General features: G+C 42.7%; 1 protein-coding gene across 4 annotated transcripts; it reads left to right on the top strand.

Moving 5' to 3' along the window:
• Nucleotides 1–1,297: 1,297 nt before the first annotated feature.
• On the top strand, nucleotides 1,298–24,312 carry TMPRSS2 (transmembrane serine protease 2). 4 transcript variants are annotated; one of them, XM_064472154.1, is made up of 15 exons: nucleotides 1,298–1,426; nucleotides 8,274–8,430; nucleotides 9,677–9,747; nucleotides 10,582–10,777; nucleotides 11,095–11,178; nucleotides 12,626–12,745; nucleotides 14,051–14,180; nucleotides 15,263–15,373; nucleotides 16,220–16,263; nucleotides 16,978–17,152; nucleotides 19,398–19,573; nucleotides 20,565–20,660; nucleotides 22,026–22,168; nucleotides 22,770–22,922; nucleotides 23,103–24,312. In XM_064472154.1, exons 3-15 carry the CDS (start codon nucleotides 9,733–9,735, stop codon nucleotides 23,112–23,114), a joined length of 1,455 nt encoding a protein of 484 aa, XP_064328224.1. In that variant the 5' UTR covers nucleotides 1,298–1,426; nucleotides 8,274–8,430; nucleotides 9,677–9,732; the 3' UTR covers nucleotides 23,115–24,312. The 4 variants fall into 4 exon arrangements, with proteins under 4 accessions (XP_064328224.1, XP_064328242.1, XP_064328232.1 ...); XM_064472172.1 differs by lacking the exon at nucleotides 1,298–1,426 and adding an exon at nucleotides 1,830–1,851; XM_064472162.1 differs by lacking the exon at nucleotides 1,298–1,426 and adding an exon at nucleotides 5,595–5,786.
• The last annotated feature ends 210 nt before the right edge of the window (nucleotides 24,313–24,522 follow it).

Raw genomic sequence — 24,522 nt, 5'->3', positions numbered from 1 at the left:
TGAGGTCCAATTCCTGCAACTGAATCCATACTGGAAAATTACTGAATCTTACACATCTTCTTTCGGGAGAGCATGATAGCCCTACAAAAAGGTTCAGCTGAAAAGCCTAAGATAAAGTTTCAAGTTGTTTCAGCCGATACTCCTTACGGTTTTGTACTAAAGGTTCTGAAGGTACATAGTTCTCTTAAAATAAATACATAGAGCTGGAAAAATACTGAAAGTGTGGTCTTGGCTTCTCGGTGCACTTAATGTAATTCCTTGATACGCATTTGAAAATATAAACAAACCCCAAACACTTATCATGCCAAACTTCTGTACTTTACTTTATCTGTAGTCTCTGTACAGCGATGTTAAGCATAGCATGCAATAATACAGTAGCTAATTTGGAGCTGTTATTAGAAGTGAGTGGAATGTCTTCAAACACCTATGCACTTTTCCAGTCATACTCCAAGGTTTTGGGATATAAGTGGATTTTTTTTTTTTGCAGTGGAGCACTGCCTTGGCAGAGAAGAAAACTCACTCATTTTTAGATTTCCTTTACAGGAGAGTTACCACGAGTCACTAGGGCGTTATAAGTAATGTGACAATTGAGATTGCAATAATTTTTCAGGGTGTCCCTTTATTAAATAGTCCTAAAAGGCAAAAGGAAAAGGAGTTAATCTCCCGGGGCTGGGTATTTTATGAGCAAACTTTATCGGCTCCCGATCTGCCCTGTTCAGGGAAGGGCTGTGGTTTCTTATTTGCGTGCAACACCCCAAAACGCCGGCTGGTAAAGACTGATGTTTAAATTCCAAAAAACGCGACCCCTTCACCACAGCCCGGTTAGGCTTGAGCAGCAAAAGCAAAGCCTAGGACAGGTCCGCCCGGCAGAGACGCGGCACCTCCGTCCCGAAAAGGGGGGGCCTTGCACCGGGAGGCACCGGCACCGCCGCGTAGCCCGACCTTCCCGGGGCTCCCTTGGCTTCCCTCCGGCTTGTTTTGCAAACTTCCGCGGGGGGAGGAGAAGGAGGGCCGGGGGAAGGAGAGCCCCAGTCCGGTGCGGTCTGGCTGGGGGCGGCTGCGGGTCCCCAGCGGGCAGGAAGGGCCACCCGAGCTCCCCCGCCGCCGGCACGGCACGGCACGGCCCGGCCCCCCCCATCCCCGGGAGGGCTGGTGGGCGCCGCCCCGCCACCCCCGGGCCAGACCCGCGGCGTCTCCCGCGGCCGTGGGGCGAGCGGGGCGGGCTGCGGGCAGCGCCCTCCTCCCCGCCGGCGGCGGCGGGAGGAAGGGGCCGGGCGACGCATCCACCTGGTGCACCTGCCCCCTCCCCGCCGCTCCCCCCGACCGGTAACTCCTCCCCGGCTCCAGCGGCTGCTCCCGGCTCCGAGCGTCCCGTCCCGCCTCGCCTCGGCTCGGCTCCGCTCCCCTCCGGCGGGGGCAGCCCCAGGTAAGCGCGACGCTCCCCCCCGGCCTGGCCCGGCCCATTCGGGCTCTCCCCCGGGGCGAGCGGAGCCACCTCTGGGGCCGGGGGGCGCCGTCGCCCCGAGGTGTGTGTGTGGGGGGGCCTCCCGGCCGCTCCGGGTTGTGCCTGCCGGTTTTGGCTTTTGATTAAAGAACTTCGGCTTTGCTTTGCGGGGAGTGCGGAGGGATCCCGGAGCCACCTGAAAATCCCCGTCCCGTGGGGTGGGGAGCCGGGCCCCCACCCGGGGCAGGATGCCGGGCGCTGAGATCCCCGAGGGGCGGCCTCTCCCGAGAGCGAGAAAAGGGGGCGCCGGCTGATAAAATCGAGGAGGCACATAAGTTCGTCCCTTTCAGCGGTGTTCCCCTCTGCCTTACCCGGTTGCCCCCTTTCCGGAGCCGGTTTCCCCACTGGTAGGTGCAGCGCGAAAAAGCTGCGCTTCCCCGCGGACCGGTGGGCGAGGCGGGACGGGAGCCCAGGTAGCGCAGGAGGGGTGAATGGGTGCCGTGAAGTGAGCGCGGCCATCCGAGGAGGCGCAGCAGGAAAGGTGCGAGGTGCTCCACGCATGCCACCGCTGTCCCACCTCCTACTTCTCGAGGTGGAGGTCGCCCACGTTGCGATGAGGGGAACCGGCATGCTGCGAGCTTAGGCATCGTGTTTTTCAAGGTCAAGGAGCGAGTAGTCGCTTATATGGAGAATACACCAGAAGAGTATCAAGGTTTGGGGCCTCTTCATTGTGTGTTGATGTCACTGCTGCTTTGCTTTCTTGCAAGAGCACTAACTGCTGGTTACAGTTGCACAACTTGTCAGGTAATTTTGGAAGAGTAACTTTGTTGATAGAGTGCCTTCCCATGGGAGCCATAGCGGTGGAAGTTCAGAGCCAAAGCTTTGGATGCTGACATCAGCCCCACTCCACAACTCCCTTCAGGTGGCTTTACTGACGATCATAGCTTACCCAGACCTCGAATTTCACTTCAGATTTCTGGGTGGGTAAGTGTCAGTGAATTTAAGAGAGCATTTTCAGGTTATGTCTTTGTCCTAAGTATCCCTGTTTGCCCTTCGTAAAGTGACACTAACGTCTTTAGTGCTTTAGAAAGAGCCAAAGGAAGCAGGTTCACCTCTGAAGGATGATTTGCATCAACTAAGGCAGTGTTAGGTGGGGGAAGAGATGGATGTTGTTTGTGGCATAGATCAATGAAACCAGGAAATGATTGCAGTTGTGGCTGTTATATGTGCATATCAGTGTACAGGTGGACTAAGATAAAATTTGATGTCAAAGTAGGGCTTAACATGTCCTTTTTTTATTTTCCCTTTCATTCTTACAGTGTTAAAAATTATACTGCTACACAGGAGAATGAGCCTAGAGCAAATCTATTGTACTAGTCTAGCCTGAAAATGGAAATGTGTTGAAACTATGTTTGTGGATGTTGATGAAAAAACAAAGTGAAACAGTAGTCTAGGATGCTGGTCAAAATAATTCTTTTGGCTGTCCTGGAGTTATGGGCTCTTCCTCCAGCGTCAGTCAAGGGTCTGCCCACACTGAGTAGTTCCAGTACCATGCCAGTAGCTCAGCTGTCTGTGCTACTACATCAGTAATTCTCCCATGTCTTTGATGTGTGTATCCCTAAACCTATCTCTCGCAATACAAGCCTCTCTGTGGAGTAAGTTCAAACCTTCTGCCAGCAGGCTTGGTTTTCTTTCTCATCTCCCATAGACCCCTTGGAAGTGGTTTACAGCTCCTCAGGATCTGTAGTTCACAGGTTGAAAACAGCTGACCTAGACAAATATCTAAATAAGCCTGATTTACTAACATTGCTAGCTTTTATTTTTCTGTGCAGTGGGTACCTTCTGGTGCCTTATTTAGCCAATATTAATTTGCAACTTGAATATGGTAAACAAATATTCTTGAGAGCTTTTTTTTTCCTTGCCAGAGACTTTCAGTGCTGTAGATAGAGACTTGAATTTTACTGCCAGAAGATGAGGTTATTTACTTTTGCCATGGAAGGAGAAGGGCAGAGGCAGAACCAGGGACAAAATGTAGGGGAAGAAGGCTTTCAAATGCCAGGCTGGCTGTTGCCGCATCCTCTGGCAACGCTGTGATCCGTGCACGTGAGGTAGTGGGTGCTGTGGGCAATGGTTGCCTCTGCAATTGTTGCCTGACCAATAGATCCATCTGTTACGGTGCCAGAAAACTGTGCTTTTCTGGGCCTTTGGTCCTTTCTATTTCAGAAATGGCTTTTTGGTGGCATCTTCTGCCACTCATCATCCACTCGGCTAGGCAACATCTTTTCAGCCTCCTTTTCCACCCCACTGCTCCTAACAAAGGCATGGGACATACTTGTGATAGGTTGAGTTTCATGGTAACATCTGTTTTCAGAGAAAACAGACGATTATTCGTAGTATGAATACAGCATCCTGTAACTGAAATGACGCTGCTATGATCAGAGCTTCTAAATGCCTTCTCTGTTTGCAAGTGGTAGTAGTATTAATCTTGGTTTGCTGACCTTAGGAATACTGTTGTGGACTTTATTTGAGCTGCTGGTAGTGCTTATCAAGAAGCACCATTTTTTGACACCTGTTGGTTAGTAGTTCTATGGTTTAATGATATTTTAGGAGCTAATCTAGAATAGCCTCAAAGCTATTTCTTAGGAAATCTAAGAATGCCAAGGCTCTTTGTGGAAACCTTTCATACAAATATTTACATAGCTTTTGTATAGTTCTTAGCAAGATGTGCAATGTTACCACATGGGCATGCTGAGTAGAGCTTACTTCACTGAGAAGGTTAGCTGAAAGGCCAGGACATTGTAGGAACCTGATTTTGTTGACTCTGAGACACTCAGTTGCTTGTTGATTTGTTTTAGACTCCTTCCAGAGGATAAATTTTACCCTGTGGAGTACATTACATTCGCTTTTTTAATTATTGCAATTAAAACATCCAGTACTACTTCCTGAAGAATTATCAAGGAAATCTTGTTAATGAAATGAGACAAAAATGCTTATTTAGTTCCTTTGCTTTTTCATACATAACTGGATTTTTTTCAACCTTTCTCTACTTCATTTGCAAGTCATGATAATTTTTAGTGGTGCTCAATAAATAGGAATCTTGACCATGTTTCTTTTCTTTTGTCCAGGTAGCAGAGGTAGGAATCACCCAGTGTATGAAAAGATCATGTCAGTGAATCTGGAATAGCCTCTTTGCTTGTTTTCTCTCTTCTTTTTTTTTTTTTTGTTCCCCCTCCTCCCTTTCCTCACTACCTTCATATCATGGTTATATTATGTTTAAGGTTACTCTACCAAAACTTCTAGTTGGCCATAAAATGGTTGGGAATAAAAAAAATGAAAGCATACTTCCTTTCTAGCATCATCAACAAAAGCCATCATTTGTTGGCTTGTCCTTCTTTAGGGTTGAGCTTTGCACTGGAGTTACTCCTTTGCTATCTTACAGTTTTGCTGGCTTGTTCACTTGCATGTGCTGTATTTCTTTACCTGGAAAAAGGGAACTGCTAATCTTTTGGATGTGACACTGTGTTAGTCAGTGTTCACATAGAATGTTTCAATGCTTTTATGCTTCCTCCTTTTAGAAGCTGCACTTGACTTCATGTGCTTGGCTTTTAATCATCTGTCCTTTCCCTTCTTACTTGTTCGCATGTGCTTGCTTTTGCTTAGGTCTAACTGAAGAACTAGTTTGGCTTTTTTGGTGATTGTTTCTTCCATTGCCAATACCTGTCATAGAGCTCAGCAAACAGCTAACGATGTTTCTGTTTCAGGAAATAGCACAAAATTTGTATTGAAGGAAGATGCAAATACAGGCAGTATACGGTGCCACTATAACTCTGGCTTCATTGGCCAAGTGCTATTCACAGTGTTATATTAGGATATCTGAAGGTAATGATTCCATCGTATTAATTTAGGCATGTAGGCATGGAAACCACATATAATGACCCCGATATAAAAGCTTGTGGAAACTAATAGAGCTTGGGTACTTGTGGAACTCTATGCCTTGAAAGCGTGGTACTGCCCTTAATTAACAATTACGACATGGTGTGTACTCAGGAAGTGTCATTATTATTTCTGGCATGGAGAAGTAGGGTAAAAGCCAGCAAGTCTGGTTTCATTAACAAAATTATGGTAAATTTTTATATGGTTTCTTTGCCTTTCATATTTTGTGTTGTCTTTTTGGGATGTTGGCTCCTGGCTAGAGGACATGCGCAGTCTAAAGGAGCCATGACCTGATGCTGCTGTAAGGAGGCAAAAGCAGAGGCCCACCTTTGCCCAGAAGTAGAGAGGTGAGGGGCTCAGGAGGATGTGGTGGTGAGGACCACTTAGAGCTGAGCGGCATGACTCTGTGGTTGGTACTTTTCATGTCTAGGGGACACAGTGGCTGTCACTGTGGTAGGGAGGAGGACAAGCCTTTGGAGAACTAATAGTCTAGGAAGTTTACATTTAATTAAGTAGTGTGTTATCAAATGAAGTACAGATCAACTCTACTGCAACTTTTGCTTACATAAAAAGAATTGATTTCAGAAATCCATAGAAAAACTAAAAAAGCCATTGGATTAAATTTGTTTTGAATTGATCTAATATTTTAAATTTTTTTTTTTCATTCTGACAACTTTTATTGGAAAAAATTACATAGTTCTGACCCATGACAGAACTTTATTTATAACACTCCTAAGGCATATGTGAGAAGAAGCTATTTCAAGTAATAGCTGCGAGCTATGAGGCAGTATGTTTCACTGTGTTAATCAGTATACTGTGTCAGTGATGGCTATAGGTTTATTACTCTTAATTTTCACCTGTAATTGGAAACAGTAGTGTTATTTCTTTTGTTTCAGAGTTATGAAATGAAAGCACACCTAATTTTGGACCTTCTGTGTTGCTAGAGGCCCAAATGCTGGTTCTGCTCCATCCATATTGGAGTCAACTGAAGTTTTAGAAATTCAGGGGCTTGACTGCATATGAGTGATGGGTCCCTTTCGTTATTTGGGTATACATTTTCCAAAGCTAGAAGGTGTTAGCAAGCTGACCTGCAAGGCTCTGGCTCCCTGGGCCTTGTCTCTCATACCTTCAAGCCTGCTGTGGGGGTGAGCTCCATCCCTGTTTCTCTGTGTGGGGATCTCTGTACCCTTCAACTCCATCAGCTCACTGCAAAGGACTCTTGAGGTTTGTTTCTTCACATGTACCCAGTAAAGTGCCATTATAGCTCGGCAGATATCAGGAGGAATAACTTGCAGTAGGAGGGAAGGATAGTTGTGCATTCCCCCTAAATGCTTCTGCACCAGAGTGGGCTTATGATACTTTTATGTGGGATTTATTTAAATCTGTCTGATATGTGAGGTGAGTTAGAGGCCAAAGTATTGGACTGAGATAAGACAGACCAGTCTCTTCTAGCTCTATAGTTGTTGGGATGGCGAGTGTTTGACAGGTCAGTTTATTTCTCTATGACCCAGCTTCCTTATTTGTGAAGTTGTGGCAGTATCCTTGACATATTTGTAAAACATTTTGAAGTGTGTAGGTGATGTGTTTAAGAAAACTAGACTATGCCATTATTGGATGCTACGCATCAATTTTTGCCTTGAACATTTGCAAACTAACAGGAGCCCAGTAGTATTAATTTAATCTGTTTTAATACACTGGCAAACGTGTACTTGTAATACCATGGAAATTTGTATGTACCTATGACTTCCCTGTCATAGGTTTTGTGGAGTGGTAACAGAAAACTGTTATTAATCAGAAGCTGTATGGGAAATAGGTTGACAAGAACTAAATTGGGAGTGATGGTTGAAAGCCAGGTAAGAAACAGACATATTACAGAATCACAGGTTGGAAGGGACCTCAGAGATCATCTAGTCCAACCTTTCTAGGAAGAGCGCAGTCTAGACAAGATGGCCCAGCACCCTGTCCAGGCGACTCCTGAAGGTGTCCAACGTGGCCGAGTCAACCACTTCCCTGGGGAGATTATTCCTATCGTTGACTGTCCTCACTGTGAAAAATTTCCCTCTGGTGTCCAATCGGCACGTCCCCAAAAGCAACTTGTGTCCATTCCCCTTTGTCCTCTCCATGTGACTCCATGTAAAAAGGGAGCCTCCACCTTCTTTGCAGCTACCCCTTAAGTACTGGTACGTGGTGATGAGATCCCCTCTGAGCCTCCTTTTCTCAAGGCTGAACAAACCCAGCCTACCCTCATACAGCAGGCTTCCCAGTCCTTTGATCATCTTGGTGGCCCTTCTCTGGACCCCTTCCAGCCTGTCCACATCCTTTTTGTATAGCGGGGACCAGAACTGGACACAGTCCTCCAGGTGTGGCCTGACAAGCGCTGAGTAGAGTGGGATGATGACTTCTTTATCTCTGCTGGTGATGCCCTTTTTGATGCAACCCAGCATCCTGTTGGCCTTTTTGGCAGCACACTGTTCGCTCATGTTGAGCTTTCTGTCCACCAGGACCCCCAGGTCCCTCTCCACAGAGCTGCTCTCCAGCCAGGTGGATCCCAGTCTGTGCTGCACTCCCGGATTATGTTTTCCCAGGTGCATATTTGTTCCTCAGTTCATTTAAAAACAAACAAACAAAAACAACAGCAAAAACCCCACCCATCCACAAAAAAACCCAAAACAAAACAAAAAACAACCACAAAAACCAAACCAAATAAACCCCCCAAAAAAGAGTGAGGAAGGCTGTCATCTGCCAATTTGCAAAGCCTTTCAAATGACAACATAAAAAATATTCATGTTTTCCTTTGTTCATGGTACCTGTTGACTTACCTCAGAATCACCACCTAGCATTCTTATGTCTGCTATCACTAAACTTCCTAATCCTTTTCCCCTCCCCTCCTTTTCAGAGAACAAGGAATAAAAATATCTTCCTCTGACTTGTTGCTTGTCCTCTAAGCTGGGCAGAGCTGTAGTTCCCAACTCTGCTGTGAAGAGCTGAATAAGGATGGATGCAACATAAAGCAGAAGTCCTGAAACCTGAGTCACCAATCTGATGGACTTACTGTAAGTAGTAGTAAGGCTTGTTTTTTACCTGTCTGCTATGCAAATAAGAGTTCAAGAGTGCATTATCATTTACTTTTTTTTTTTTTTGCTAGTGCTAATAAGCAAATACCTGAATCAGCCTTCCTAAACTGTCACAAAGTATTTGCACGAGGTGCCAAGCTGCTGTTGAAATCTGCTTCAAAGACACTTGCAGTTTAGTTTTGGGTGAGATGACACCTTGGTACAGGTTCTAAAACATAACCTTGTACTTTGGGCTGAATTATGCTGTGTCCTAATGCAACTGCACTTTATAGTCATGGCTTTCAACAGGGTTATGGCGGTGTGCCTGTGTGCAGCGTGCTGCTCTGCAAGCTGGAGAAAAGCATTTCTCAGTGCATGACTGAGGCACTTCCTAGGCGTTTTTTCATGTAGAGTAACATTATGAAAGGACTCAATAGATGAAATTATTTATTAAAATGATTGCTTGTGGAGGTGTATAACTGCCGGTTTTAGAACTGCGGCAGCAAATATTTTGTTTCTTGTGTCTTTGCTAATCTGTGGTTTTACTTAATGTTAATGTTTAACTTTAAAATAAACTGCTATATGCTTGAAACATTGGATGTAGCTCCTCTCTTACTCTGTCTGAAAAACTTTTGTATTGGCATGGCATATTGTTTCCCTGCCATGCTTCTCTCCCTTTTTTTGGTGTGATGGCTACAACACACAACAAAGAAAACAACTGTTTTCAACACATAAGAGTGAAAAAGATGTGGCTTGTGGGGCTGCTAGCCGTGGCATTGTCAAATGAGTTAGCTGAATTTGTATTTCCTGATGCTTTGTTCATATTCTCGTTCTGTGTCATAAACCTCAGAGGGATACATGAGTAAGTGTTGAGAGAGGCAGGAGGACCTGAACTTGGTACTGACACCATGTGGATTGTTGCCAGGATATTCTTTAACTCTCATTCTGTCAGCGAGGGTGAGCACTAACTTAATCTTCTCAGTTTGTGTGGCGCTCGTGTTAATGAATAGTTGCCACTGTATAATCCTCAAGGCTGTATTGAGAGGATATTGAGATCCTATTTCCTGCTGCACCTTAATTTGTACTGTCTCTTGAAATACTTCCGTATTCCCCCCCACCCCGATTTGGCGTTTTTCCAAATGAAAGACCAACAAGAAATGTGGACAAAGCTTCTGGTTGTGATTGTTTTCTGTGTGGTGTTTTTTTTTTTTCTGTTGTTTGTTTTTTTTTTTTTTTTTAAATATAGGTTCATGCTTTAGTTCCAAACACTTGAATTGTTTCAGTACTGCTGACAAAGGAAAGATGACCTCTCCTGTAGTAAGTAAACAAAATATTAAAAATATTCCTCTTAAGTTTTTTTTTAATGAAGCTTTATTTCTTTAGGAGTAACAGCCTATTGAGTGATGTCCTGGTTAAGAAGTTTTTAATGTGGAATATTTGTTGTGTTTTCTTTTGTGCAAAAAAGGAAAGATATACTGGAAGGCAGAGGCTTGAATTAACTAGTATTTCAAGTGCTCAGATACTCCTGGGAGAGATATATGCTTTTAAAGCTTATTTTGGAGGGGTGGATTGGAATGGCTTCTAACTAGTTCTTACAGCTCTTCCAGGATAAATATTCCACAACCTGTTGTAGGCCAGTGTGTTCCAGAGGTAGCTAAGGTATACCTGGTGGTGTCATAGGACAAAATGGGGCAGTAAGCATTTATCCTAGACTTGGACAACTGCAAAACAAAGGCTGTTACTTGTCAGCATTTCTCTTGAGGATGGTACTGCCTAAAACTGTCCTTGCTGCTTATTTCCACCCTGTCAGATGTTCCAGTGCAATGGTTTGTGTGGCCAGCTGGAGGGCTGGGTTCAAGAGTTCTTCTTACATTGAGTTACTTTGGATCAGCAAACTGAGCTCTTAATACGCCTTCCAGCCTCACTCTCTGTTATTTTTCTTTATTATTTGAAGTGCAAGATATTAGGCATGTACTCTAAATCTCTAGTCATTAGTATGTGTATGTATGGGTGGTGTATTTCTGCATTGGCAGAATTACTTAGTAGGGTTCTGAATGTAAATGGCATCTGAAACTTACGTTGTTCTAACTGAACTCTTGCCTCTTGTTTTTAATTTTCTCCTGTTTCCTTCCCCTCAACATTACAATTTAGGGTCAGCCGCCATACTATGAAAATCATGGCTTTCAGCCAGAAAACACCTGTTCTGCCAGGCAGCCAGTAGGTGCTAACCTGTATCCACAGTACTCCTCAACAAGCGCTCCGTCAGTGCCAAGCTACGTCCCAAGAGTTAATACCCATCTGCCGAGTAGGCCAGTAGCACATTCGTCTGGGATAATATGTGCGTCAAGTAAGTTTTGTCAGGATTTCTTCCAATTTTAGACTTGAAGTCTTCCAAAGTAAGATAACAAATAAAAGGCATTTTCCCTTCTGGCTCCTATATTGAAGGAGCCACCTTCCCAGGGACGGAGAAGTAATAGCTGGCTGGGATGTCGGTGTAACTGGACAAGAACGTGGGTGATTTGAAGGAAGGGTGGTGAAATGGAGAAAAGTCTGTCTGGCAAAAAAAAGTCTCTTTTTAATGTCAAGGAAATAGATCGTGCTGGTGGCTGGAAATGACCTTATTTGTGAATCTAAATTCTCTTTTTCTCATTGCTTTTGTTGCAGGTGTAAAGAAAATCCTAGTAATTATATTATCCATTTTAGTAGTTATTTGTTGTGCAATTGCTGCTTTCTTCATCTGGTATTATGGTAAGAACTTTTTTTTTGTTGTTCTGAAAGAAAAGAGATATTAAACTTCTGAAGTTAGAAATATACATTCTTATCTTCCATTTTATGCTGAATTAAGGACAGAAAAGTGTTTGTTACCCATCTCCCGAGACATGAACTAATATTGCTTCCTAGTGGTTCAATTTTGCTTGTGGGGTGTTTTTTTTTCCCTTTGCTTCTTTTTAATGACAATGCTGCTGTCACTTCTCTTTCCCTTCATCAAGTAAATATGTTTCTGACATTAAGTGATGTCATCAGCTTTTTGACTCTTCTGGAGCAGCTTATTCAGATGCCTTCTCTGGAAAGCTCCAATCTATCTGGAAAAGCTGGTGCAGTACAACTGCACAGCACCGTAACTGTTAGTAAAGAGTAGTCTGATCTCTTGCAAGGGTTTTTGCCCTGGGGGATAGCTGGCACGTGACTGTCTGTGACCAACACATTCTGCGGTGCATTTCATTAGGGAAGTCACTGCTGTGCATCCTCTCTAAAATGGAACTCTGTTCCAAATTTGAACTTCACTTTATTTCAAGTGAAGGAAGGAGACTGACGTAAATTTGAATACCTTAACTGCAAGACTGTGTATGATCAAGATATGTTTTATTTTGGTAAAATGGGATCTCTCTTGGAGCAGAAGTAATTCACATCTGTTCATTTGTTTCTGTGAGGCTTTTGCTTTGGAAGTGTGTTAACGTTGTGTGAGCCCAGCCTGGCTCACCACTGTAAGCCATACCACAGATGATATGTTTGCCTTGGAAGTCATCACCAACTGGGGTGACCGAGTTCTGAGGCTGGGCTAGAGCAATTCTGTTCGGCTTAGATGAAGTTTGTCTTGTGCTGTCTTACTTTCCCTTTCAATGAAAGCCACTTTTCAGAGGAAACTAAAAAACAATTTGCTCTGTTTTTAGGAGCCTCTCCTTTCTGTTCTGTGCAGGAAAATAAAGGAAGAGAGAAAGGAGTTTTAAAACTATTTAAAATATTTAAAACTATTAGGATGACACTTTGTGTTCTTAGTAGTTTTGGTTTTTTACTCACTCCGATTTATAGAGGGTGAATGTAATCTTGTTTTAAATGGCAGCAAAAGGATGTAATTGGAGTAATCACTTTCTTCTTTTCTGTTTATAAGTGTTATGCTTTGTCAGTGTAAAGCTGACTCCTTTTAGACAACTTAATGGTGCTTGCTTATTCAGAGGAGGCAGTGGATAAAATCCAATCAGCTGCATCAGTGACTTAATCTGACAAGTGATGTAAAGGACAGAGCAATGCATCTTCTGTTGTGTCAGGCTAGGTCTCCTTCCATCTCTGAGTTTAAGAGCTCTTTCTGATGTTTTGGTCTATCAAAGCGGAATACTCCTTAAGATGAGAGTTGGCAGTTGTCACCTGAGGCTAAGCTGATGTTTGGCTTAACAGCTGTGTTGCTCTCTCCCTGCAGTAGACAACCATTGTCTCGGCTCCTTAACAGAGTGTGGATCTTCAGGAGCGTGCACGGTGCCCTCGGAGTGGTGTGATGGAGTGATCCAATGCCCCAACGGGGAGGATGAAACCCGGTGTGGTGAGTGCTGGCAGTCAAGGTGGGGGAACCTTCAGCCAACTGCAAGACTTTTTGAGCAAGATATCTTGTCCAAAGCTTGCCTACATTACAATAGGGCCATTTTAGCCTAAGTTATATCTCTAAAATGGTTTGGGATGTTTGAGTGCTTTGAAGCATATATCTAGATATTCAGTTTGTTTACAGTCTGATTGAAAAGCTGAAACAAAATGACTGACTCAGGGGCTTGAGCTGTCTTCACTTTGAATCAGTTTTTAAAATATTACCTTTTAATTTGAATGGGGTTTGTGAAAAACTGAATGTAACATTGTCTCTGGAATAAACAGTCTTCATTGACTACTTAGTAGAACTTCAGGTGATAACATAAATCTGGTGGTCTTCAGCCAGGCTTATCTTTTTCCACATATTTCGTATTCCTCATTCTCCCAATAAAAGCTTCAACTACTTCATAACTTCTTTGTGTAAGAAAGCCTGGTCTGATCAGTGTTTCCAACTGAAAAGGTGCCAGGGGAAGTTTTAGTGCAGAGCTGAAGGTGGAGACATCATTGATTTGTCCATTCTAAAGGTGTAGTATCTTGTTTCTAACACTTGTGTTGTGCCAGTGCCACTCTGGAAAACTCTGGCTGTGCTCTTATTCTCTCTCTGGGAACTTTTATTCTGCACATGCCTTATGCAGGGTTAACATTTACTGGCATATGCTTTAAAGCTGTTCCTCTTCATTTCATTGAATAATGGGTTTTTGGAAAAGCTTGTTCAGTCTCTTCTTTTGTGGGAACTATTTTATATGAAATTATTGTGCAAATAAATACATAATGGGGCATGGAATATCAGAGCTAATTGCTCCTTGTTACATTCTTGCTCTACAAGCACCTGTCTGAAGAAATTTGGTGTATTAAGATATAATGTAAATATAGTAAATAGGTTATATTTTATATTGAGATGTTAAAAAATGTATGGTTGTGTAGGTAAAAGATAAGGGAAGACTTGCTATTACAATCTTCTGCAGTGGTAGAATGTGAAAGATAATTTTGAGCATAAAAGCTGAAATGAAAAGATGAACACTATATTGTACCCTTGCGTTTTAAAACTGGTAGTTCTTAAATTGCCTCACACAAAAGAATTAAGTCATGGAGATATTTTTGTCCGTGATATTACTCAGAATTTGAGTAGAAGGCAGCAGTAAATTAACACCAGTTCATACATACAAGCAAATATTATTGATACCAATACTTATAAGTAAATAAGAGCAGTAACATAGCGTGTGGTGTTCTTCGTTCAGTTTTTTTTTTCTTCTTCCATTTCTGGCAGTTAGACTTTTTGGACCAAACTTTATCCTGGAAGTTTATTCACATGTCAACAAATCCTGGTATCCTGTTTGTCAAGATGACTGGACTGACAATTATGGGAAGATTGCATGTAGAGACATGGGCTACACTGTGTAAGTCTAACCTTCGTCAGCCTTTGCACATACAAAGAAAGGTTAAAATTTGTCTCTTGCCATTTTTAAGCATGTGTATCTGAAACAAAAAGCAGTTGTGATCTAGTTCTTTTGAACCCAGGTGGGTCCAATTTTAACGATGGTAGCTGTTACAGAATCAAAATGAAATGTTGCTCCAGGTAGCGGGGTCTGGCACGCATGCAGTGGTTACTCAGTGGGGTCACTTGTGTCTAATACATTCACTCACAACCATCTTCCAGAGCTCTCTTCAGTTGGTAGCAGATCATCATAATTGCTTGGTAACTTCTAGTCTGACTTATCCTGTCATCACCAGTATTACATGGAAAGCCTTGGTCTTCTGAGGACATACATAACACCAGCTCCTGTGGAAGATCACCATAAATATTAGTGGCCCATAGTGCTGCCCACAGTATCCCCACATAACGGCATAGCCTAGGTTCCTCTGCGGTTGAAATATTTGATGTTGCCTCTCTCCGATACAGTTGGAAAATGGTGTCTTCTGGTACGCATGGAGTAATGGAGTGAATTTATTGCCCAGGCAGGCAGAACTTGCGTGTTCCCACACTGCGTTGTGGTGCTCTGAATTAAGGTCTATGAACTGACAATGACTGCAGCAGTTCCAACTCCAGTAAGACAGCCCAGCAGCAACTACACAGAGCTGGTCCTCAGCTAGAAGGTCTGGTGGAACAGCAGCACTTGCCACCCCTGTCGTTGTCACACAGAAACGTGGCTGTCATGACTTTCTGGACCTGAACTCTGCTATGCTGTGTAAATGTGCCAGCAAAGGCATCTCTTCATCTTGCCCCTTTTCACGAGTCTGAAGATTCCTACCACGTATGCAGATTAGATAGAAATATTACTTTAATTTAGTAACTATTTGGGAAACAAAACTTGACAAATGTTTAAAGAATCTGAGTCTCTGACACTATACTACAACACTGGCATTTAATTAAAAAATTATTTTTAGTGTTGTTCATGTCAGAAACTCTAGCTTGGCACAGTTTATTGCTTGTTTGAAAATGGAAACTATTGGATTTCCTAATATAATTTCTGTTTTGCAGAGATACGTATCACTACAGTGGAGGAGTAGCAACTGAAGGCAGCTTTAAAAGCTACATGAAGTTGAACACAAGTTCTGGGAATATAGACTTGTACAAAAAGCTGTATAGCAGGTATCTTTGTTTGTATTAAACTTCTTTCCTTTTTTTCAGGGTCTTTTTAGCTATTGTAAGAACTGTAGCTTCTGCCCATAGCGTGACAGAAGCACATCTTTCAACGGGGATTGTTAGAGGGAAAGAGACTTTTTTTCAATCTGATTTCAGCAACTGTTCTGCCTCCTATTTAAAAACACAGCTGTCACTTTTCCAGCCTTCCTCACCTCATTTAAAAGAGATGATGTCCCAACTTGTTCCCTCCATGTTCTCTAGAAGCTTGCCATGTCACAGATATTTTTCTAAGGCTCTTTGACCATCAAGAGGAGTTTCTGTATGGTGACAATAGCTACCAGCAGTAACACATTCGCAGCAGCTGGTACAGCTTTTTTTTTCCAGTCATGTGAACACACAGCATGCAAAATGGATTTTTTCCTGTGGAAAGTATTTTTAGTCTCATCAAACAACTCTAAACCGTCTAGTTTCTAAACCTGTAGAGTGCTGTGCCAGCAAAGTTCCCGTAGCTCCCTTGTTTAGGTTCTTCTACAACTACTTAGTAAATCAGCTCAACTTTTTCTCATGCTGTTATTCATCTTGCTCCTCAGTAGGCTTACAAACCTTTTGTACTGGTGACTGCAGTCTTCCACAAGACAGTTTTGGTGAATGCAAGAGACGGTGGAGGCCAGATGGTTGCTGGTAGGGTAGTGTAGAGAATGAAGATGGGAGGGACCCCTCAGCAGGAAGATGAGGGTGAAGGTAGGGCATGTATCTGGAAAGGGTAGGAAGCAGCTGGAGGGTGAACTTTGCCCACCATTTGCTTCACTGTGTGCCTAATATCCTGTTTGGTTTTTTTGATTTCTATTGCAGTGATTATTGTGCATCAGGAAATGTGGTTTCTCTGCGCTGCATAGGTACATGACTTTGTTTCTCAAACTTCTGCTTGTTCATGTTTTGAAATGCTCTGGCTGGGAAATCCTTTTGAATTGGCATAAATAATGGCTGTCTTACGATGGGCAGATGATTTAACTCTGATTCCCAAGTTTCAAACGGTGCAAAGGAGCAGGGTGTGGGAGAGGAGACAAGGAAGATATTGGATCCCCAGTTGCCTTTGTCTTTGCTGCCTCCGATTCCTTTAAATGACTTGCCTGCAGTGGAGCTCTGTAGTCCTCACCTGGCAGCTGTGGTGGGACATCTGTGGTGCATCAGTTCTCCAACATGCGGCCATTGGGTGGGCTGTGCTTCCTGATGATGATGGCTGTCATAAGGTGACTCCTGGCTGTTGTCTGTTTTGTTGCACAACACAAAGGTGTGTGCCTTGCCAGACATGCTTGAACACCACACTCAAAGGTGTAATGAACCACTACTTAATGGTTTGTGGTGAACTGAGGGTAGCAGCTACCAAATACTCATCTTGACTCTTGCAATGCGAAGGGGATCTAGGCTATGGGAGAATCAAGATCTTGGTGTCCAGGGCCCGGGCCCGAGCTGTGGCATATTGAACACCAGCAGTGCAGAGGTCAGACAGTGCAGCGGTCAGACAGTGCAGCAAAGCCTGAGCTGCAGAAGGCATCTTCCAGACCAGCTCACTCTAACTAATGCCTCTGTGTGTGTAACTGACTCCTTAGAGTGCGGCCTGTCCACTAGAAGAGCGAACATGATGAACAGAATTGTGGGTGGCAGCGAGGCAATGCTGGGGCAGTGGCCATGGCAGGTCAGCCTCCACGTGCAGGGCGCCCACGTCTGCGGGGGCTCCATCATCACCCACCAGTGGATAGTGACAGCAGCACACTGCGTGGAAGGGTGAGTCTCACCCGTGTGGGCACTGGAGCGACCAGCTCACTCGTTTGTCTCCTGAATGGCAATTTTTCTTGCTTCAGGCTGAAATGCACGAATTTAGTTAAGGCTCCCAACTTTCTGCTTTCAGACTGAATTAAATACCATTCCTCTCTCCCCCCTGCCTTAAATGCAGGTGCTAGGTGTACAGCATTTTGTCTATGTAGTAGTATGGTTTTTAAGTTTTAAGGGAAAATTTGTTCTGGAGGAGGCTGGCTGCAGATCATCTGTCTGCTTTCTGCAGGAAGAATATTTTATTTTACTTGTTAAAGGTGGAAATTAAATTGGGCAGTGGTGTTGGACACAGATAAGCACCCAAGTTAAGATGCAAACTCAAGGCACCAAACTTAATGCCAGACAGTACAATGTTTTCATGAAGATGTTGAATGACACTGTAAGGAAAAACAAAGACAAGGAAATAAAGAAAAAAAAATCCCAAACCCTCAGATATCACACAACTGTATATATGATCAATTTAAAGATGACTGTACCATTTATTTCCTCGTATCTTCATGCCACAGGGTAGTAAAGCCCAAGTCAGTATTAAATGTAGATTTATACCTATCCAAGGAGCGCTTTACATAAGCATCAACAAGAAAAATAACTAGTGCTTTGTACATTTTTAACCTATAAAGGAGAGCTGAGGTACGCTGCATACAGTGTTTAAAAGGTGTTTAATATGTGTGTACATATGTTGAAAAGGTGGCAGCTTCTGTTGAAGGGAAAACCCACTAAGCAAAAACGCTTTTTAACGGTTGGTTGGCTGGATCACAGTTTGAGGCTAAGCCAAGTTAAAATAACTTTGACCTTAACCTTGAGAAAGGAATGCAGGTGTTCATTTTCATGTGATGATCTTATCCCTTCTTTGTTTTCTGGTTTGAGCTCCATAGTATACAAAAGCTTTAGGAACAGCAACCAAGCTGTAGCTGGCACAAAACTAGTTTTCAGCCTTGATTTTTTTTTTTTTTTTTTTTGAGGGGGGATGACTTGCAAGCACTACAGCCTTGGCAGTTCTCATGGAGGGAGTTTTAACACTTTTGGGGAAGTTTTCTCTTGAGCATTCATAAACTGTGCTGGAGTATGAAGGACTACTTAAATTACAACAAGCAAGCATGCTCAATATGTAAAAAAACCTACCAAACCGAACACCCCACCCCCACCCCCCAAATTTGAAGGAATTTAGTGAAATTCCTTCGCTAAATCATGTTTTTTTCTAATTCTGGCTTCTGCTGCCCTTGCGTGCTTTGGATAATACATGTGAATACACTGACGTGAGACCTCAGAAATAACTGCTTGATCCCTCAGTCATGGAAATCAATAGACTTCAGTGTTGCAGTCTCAGACTATAATATGCTGTGTTGATTGACTGTTGTGGTTTAGCCCCAGTCGGCAACCAAGCATCACACAGCTGCTCATGCACCCTCCCTGCTCTCAGCAGCATGGGGGAGAGAACCTGAAAAGCAAAATTTAGAAAACTCGTGAGTTGAGATAAGAACAGTTTAAAAATTGAAGTCGAAATAATAACAATAATAATTATGATAGTGATGAAAAGGGAAACAGAGCAGGGGGACAGAGAGAGAAAGAACCCAGGAGAAACAAGCGATGCAACCGTTCACCACCTGCTGACTGGTGCCCAGCCAGTCCCTAAGCAGTGATTGCTGCCCCTCAGCCAATGCCCCAAGTTTACATACTGAGCATGACGTCGTATGGTATGGAATATCCCCTTGGCCAGTTGGGGTCAGCTGTCCTGGCTGTGCCCCCTCCTGGCTTCCGGTGCACCTGGCAGAGCATGCGGAGCTGAAAAGGTCCTTGTTGAGCAGTGCTTACACTAGTCAACTAAAACGTCAGTGTGTTATCAACATTATTCTCATACTAAATCCAAACCACAACACTATACCAGCCACTAAGAAGAAAACTAGCTCTATATCAGCTGAAATGAGGACATTGACTAAGGGGGATAGACAGTAATACTTAAAAAAAAAAAAAAATCATCTTTGAAATAGATTATATTTATGAAACTAGAGCCAAGCTTTCCCAAAGTTTGATGCCTTGCAATTTGTTTACCTTGTTCTTCAGAAATCATAGTCAAATGCATGTGTGTTCTTGGTCACACATGCATTTGACTACCGTTTCTGAAGACGATTTTTTGAAGGTCATAATCCATGACTCGTTACCAGAGAAGCAAACCTTCTAATCTTTCTTTTTTCTTTAGACAATTTTCTGACCCGCGCAGTTGGAGGGTTTATGCTGGGATTCTGAATCAGAATGAGATGCTCTCAAAACATGCATACAGAGTGAAACAGATAATTTCCCATCCAGATTATGATACAGATTCTAAAGACAATGATGTTGCCCTTATGAAGTTAGAGACGCTGCTGAGTTTTACTGGTATGTATTCTGCTCTTCTTAAGGAAAAATCCAATGGCAATGAGCACATCTTTTAAAACTTCTGAAGTTCATCCTTGTAGATACTTACAGAAGGAACACAAAATGTGGGTAGAGACACCGTAGAGGTGAAGACAGAGGGCACACCCTCTGATTTTCTAAGTAGGATTTGTTTAAATCTAGTACGTGGTAAGGGAGTTTGGGCTCGTCTCAATAATGTACTTTTACCCCAGAACGCCGTATGGTACTTAAGTATTGTCACTCCTTTATGTGCAGTCTCGGTATGTAGTAGTGGACCAGCTGACTAAACCCTAAATGAAGTTACATCAAATAACAATCGGGGAAAAAAAAGCCCCAACCAACCCCAAAACCAAGAAGTTCCTTTCTTAAAAGTAGATGTAGGTTGTTTGTAAGCATGCAGTAAAAAACAGAGGACAAACCATTATTTAAACTTGAAGTGCTTTTTGTGTACAGGTCCTTTATATATCAGTGCATCAGTTTAAAGCTACTAGAAGTAATCTGGAGGGGCTCTTCTGCTGAGAGCAGGGAGGTTGGGTTACTGGGTTTTTGTGTTTCATGCTTCTTGTATTTAGGCATTGAATCCTGCTTTTATTGTGATTATTTTCAGCAGCGTTTTGCAAAGAGAATGTGGAGAGGTAGTTGTCAGAAGTTTTTCTTCTTTGTACTCTACTGATCAGAAGAGCTAGTGTTAATCGTTCTAGTTAGCCTGATGAATTGAGCTAGAGTCATTAACTGTGCTTGTTCCTCACTTTGAGGTGAAGATTAGGTCGCCATCTGGGAAAGGGCAGCTGGTAAGCTTTCTGCTGCTGCCTGCATGCCCAGTATTGCTTATTTGCAAGGAAGGTAAAGCGCAGAGGAAATGCATGGTGTGTATGTATTTAAGTGGTGGTCATGCTGAGATATTTCATATGAGTTTATTTTGAATTATGTCTGGACACCTGGCATTACAGATGTTACTGTGTTTGTTTTGTAGATACTGTCCAGCCAGTTTGTCTGCCTAATCCAGGAATGATGTTCCAGCCTGATCAGCCATGCTGGATATCTGGGTGGGGAGCAGAGCACCAAGGAGGTAAAGAGTGGCTCTGGAATATTTTGGTCTTCTACATAAAGACCACACCTTGAGTACTGTGTTCAGTTTTGGGCCCCTCACTACAAGGACGTTGAGGTGCTGGAGCGTGTCCAAAGAAGGGCAATGAAGTTGGTGAAGGGTCTAGAGAACAAGTCTTGTGAGGAGCGGCTGAGGGAGCTGGGGTTGTTTAGTCTGGAGAAGAGGAGGCTGAGGGGAGACCTTATCACTCTCTACAACTACCTGAAAGGAGGTTGTAGTGAGGTGGGGCTCGGTCTCTTCTCCCTAGTAACAAGCAATAGGACGAGAGGAAATAGCCTCAGGCTGCGCCAGGGGAAGTTTAGGTTGGATATTAGGAAAAACTTCTTCACCAAAAGGGTTGTCAAACATTGGAACAGGCTGCCCAGGGAGGTGGTTGAGTCTCCTCCATCCCTGGAGGTATTTAAAAGACATGTAGATGTGGTGCTTGGGGATATGGTTTAGTGGTGGACTTGGCAGTGATAGGTTAGCGGTTGGACTTGATGATCTTAAGGGTCTTTTCCAACCTTAACGATTCTATGATTCTATGCTAAACCAGTCCTCTTCAGTCTATGAATAACTGTTGCATGGGCTGATTGGGCAGTTTGAGCCAGACCTGTTGATATGCTTTTTTTTTTTACCCATTTACAGCCCCTAATATTTACAAAGTAAGTTGTGATATGTTGCATCCAGCAGACGGCAAAGGAGCCTTAAATCAGTACGAGGGGCCAGAAATATTAACAGAGGAAGTAATTCTGTGCCCCTGCTAGCAAGGCCACTTGTCCTGTAACAAGGGTAGCTGTATGCCAAGCCAGTCCATTGTGGACATGGGAAAGGGCAGGAGCCTGCCTTTTCTACCACTTCAAGCTAAAATAGCATGATGCAAGTAAATTTGTAAGTGAAAAGGAAAGGGAGAAAAGATTTCTTTCAGTATGGGTAGGTACTGGGAGGGGAGTGTTGGGGAAGCTGGACCCTGAATATGGGACTTGCTGGCAGGTTGTGCTGGACCATGAAACTGAGGGGAGGTCCTCTTCGTCTCTCGCAGACTTCATGTGCTTTTAATAGCCCTGTAGATAACACAATTGATTTGAGGCTGGAGTAGGCAGGTAGGTGCCATGCTCTCTTGCTTTACACACACTGACAGCAAAGCAGGGTAACTCTTTGACCTCTTGAAAGGGAGTTTTAGTGTCACAGTTGTCTCTGTGGAATGGGCACAAAGTGTCCATCCCAATGTTTCTAGTAAGTTTATTTCATCTTGAACAGTGTTAGCTGCTGGGATTTGTAATAGCAATGTAATATGATGCTTGTACTAATTTTGTCTTCGTGTTTTTGTGCATGTTTCAATTTTAGGTAAAACATCAAATAGGTTGAATTGTGCTAAGGTGTCCTTAATAGAACGCTCTAGGTGTAATTCTGCCTCTATCTATAATGGTATGATTTTTCCTACAATGATCTGTGCTGGGTATCTAGAAGGAGGAACTGATTCCTGTCAGGTAATTATTCCTAATTAACAGCTAATAACAAACTGATTGTTTTTGTGGTCTTACCAACAGGCTTTTTTAATCATATCTTAATTACAAACAGAACCTGTGGAAAAAAAACCAACCAAACAAAAAACAACCAAACAAAAAAACAGGCCAACCCTACTGTTTTGGTTGGACTTCTAGTTCCTTTTGTGGTGCATCCCTTTGAAGCAAAAGCTCTCCCTTTTATTTTCTGAATGGCTGCCAGTGCTGAGTTCTTGCTAAATACCCAAAGAGGGTGAGGTAGTCCTTTTTAATGCTTTAAGGATGTTTTGTTATCTGGTACTTGAAACTGAACGAATGCTCTTCATAATCACAGAAATACCATAGCATTATGCTTGTGAACAAGAAAGTCAATAATGCCTATCTCATTTAGTGCTTTGGGCAAACAATTTTCATCCCTCTTGCAAGCAGCCATCATTTAATACTGTAACTGCCATCACATTTTGTTTTAGTAACTACTTTAAAATGGTGGTTAGCTTTTTTGAAACTTCATCTGTACTCCTGAAGTGAAGTGGATTGTGTCTTTCCTGGTGGCCAGGTGGCTAATGATATGCTTGTATTTGTGCAGGGTGACAGTGGAGGTCCGCTAGTAACTCAGAAAAACTCCTTGTGGTGGCTGGTTGGAGATACCAGCTGGGGAACTGGCTGTGCTAGTCCCAATAGACCTGGAGTGTATGGGAATATGACTGTGTTTACAGACTGGATTCATAAAAATATGCAGGTAAACATTTGGGTGTTTTTAATAATTCTTAATGTCCCAAACACTGAAACTTGATTTTATCTATAAAAATAGACAAATGTGACTTGTCTGCTAATGAAGCTATTCTGTTGAAGCATCCAAGTAATTGATAAGACAGTCTGTCAGAAGAACCTTTGTTGTTTTGTTTTGTTTTTTAAACAGGCAAACAGATGACAACACTGTCTGTCCTTCTTGCTGACTGACATTTCTGAGAAGAATAAATGAAGCCATGGGTGCCTGGGATATTTATTCACTTTGCAAATGATTTTTTTTTTTCCTCTTTGAATTTTCTTTTCAAAAATAACATGAAGGATTGCACACTCGGTTCTGTGCTGGCTACAGTGACTCGTCTTAATCAATGAAGCATTATCACAATGAGTACCTTTCTTCTTGTGGTGCCTGGCAGAAAGACGCTCTGTCAACTGCTTGCTGAAATGTCTCTCTTTAGTTGAGTACCTTTCACCTGATAATCAGGTACAGGTTTATAATGGCAATTTTAATCACAATTTAATTTAAGATTTTTGTAGCAGGATGCTGAGACAGTTGGTTTAGTGGTGTTTTAAATTAAATGTTAAGTAACGTGGACGTTGAATCTCTGAGCTGCTGGTTGGCAATTTAAAAAGAAATAAATGTCTTTTGGTATATATGAAGGGAAGTTTTCATGCACTACAGTAGAAGCACAGAAAAAAACCCTGTATATTCAGGTAGTTAAAAATCCTCAGGATCTCGACACAGCAGTCATCCAAATCAGAAATTAAAAAGTGCTGTTCTGCCTTAAGCTGCTCTGAACCCTAGAAGGGCAAGACCTGCTGTCACTCTTGGCGTAGGCCACAGAGAGGGATGCTCCGGAGCTGTAGCAGGAAGCAGTGAGTTAAGTGACCCGATGGTGAGGTCTCTGGCTGCGCATATCGAGGTTGACTCTTGAACTCTCCCTGCTGTGAAAGGCAAAGGGCAAAGTTTTTCCGTAAGGCTGTGTCCCTAGTGATAGACCTCTGATTGCAGACACACGTACAGAGGCTGGATGTTTTATACAAAGAAACGTGACTCTGCATTTCTGTGTAACCAGATGAACTACCTCATTTATTGCATTTGGCTTTTAATTCCTTAGAGCTCTCCTTTATGTATCTGCACGTATGTTTTTAGCAAAATGTAATTAATATCAGACTGCCACCTCAACTAGGATTTTGAAAATAATTTATAATCATAGTACAGAGGATCAAAAAGCCATACGAAGACAATTTTCTTAAGAAGGATAGATCTTTTGAATGAAGTGACTCTACTAGTCTTTTGGTACTGAAATGCAATTATCTTGCATGTAAACACTGCACCAAATAAATATTTCTTTTTTAATAAATAATTTGCCTTAATAGTGGTTTATATCTGTTTGCTTGGATTTTTTTGGAAGCAGTTGCTGGATTCAGTGTCTGAAGTGTTTTGAAACTGTTTTGAATCTGTTTTAAAAAACAAACAAGCAAAAGCAGAAGAAAATGTCTTTAGTGGTTCTGTCTGTCTCGTGAAAACATTCAATTTCACAAGTCAGAATTAAATAAGGAAGTTTAGTCTGAAGTCAGTGGGTTGAGGG

The sequence above is a fragment of the Phalacrocorax carbo genome, chromosome 1 (genome assembly GCF_963921805.1).
Source record: "Phalacrocorax carbo chromosome 1, bPhaCar2.1, whole genome shotgun sequence".
In the NCBI taxonomy this organism is placed as follows: Eukaryota; Metazoa; Chordata; class Aves; order Suliformes; family Phalacrocoracidae; genus Phalacrocorax; species Phalacrocorax carbo.
Note: the sequence above shows the minus strand (reverse complement) of the source record. Positions and strands in the feature narration are given on the sequence as shown.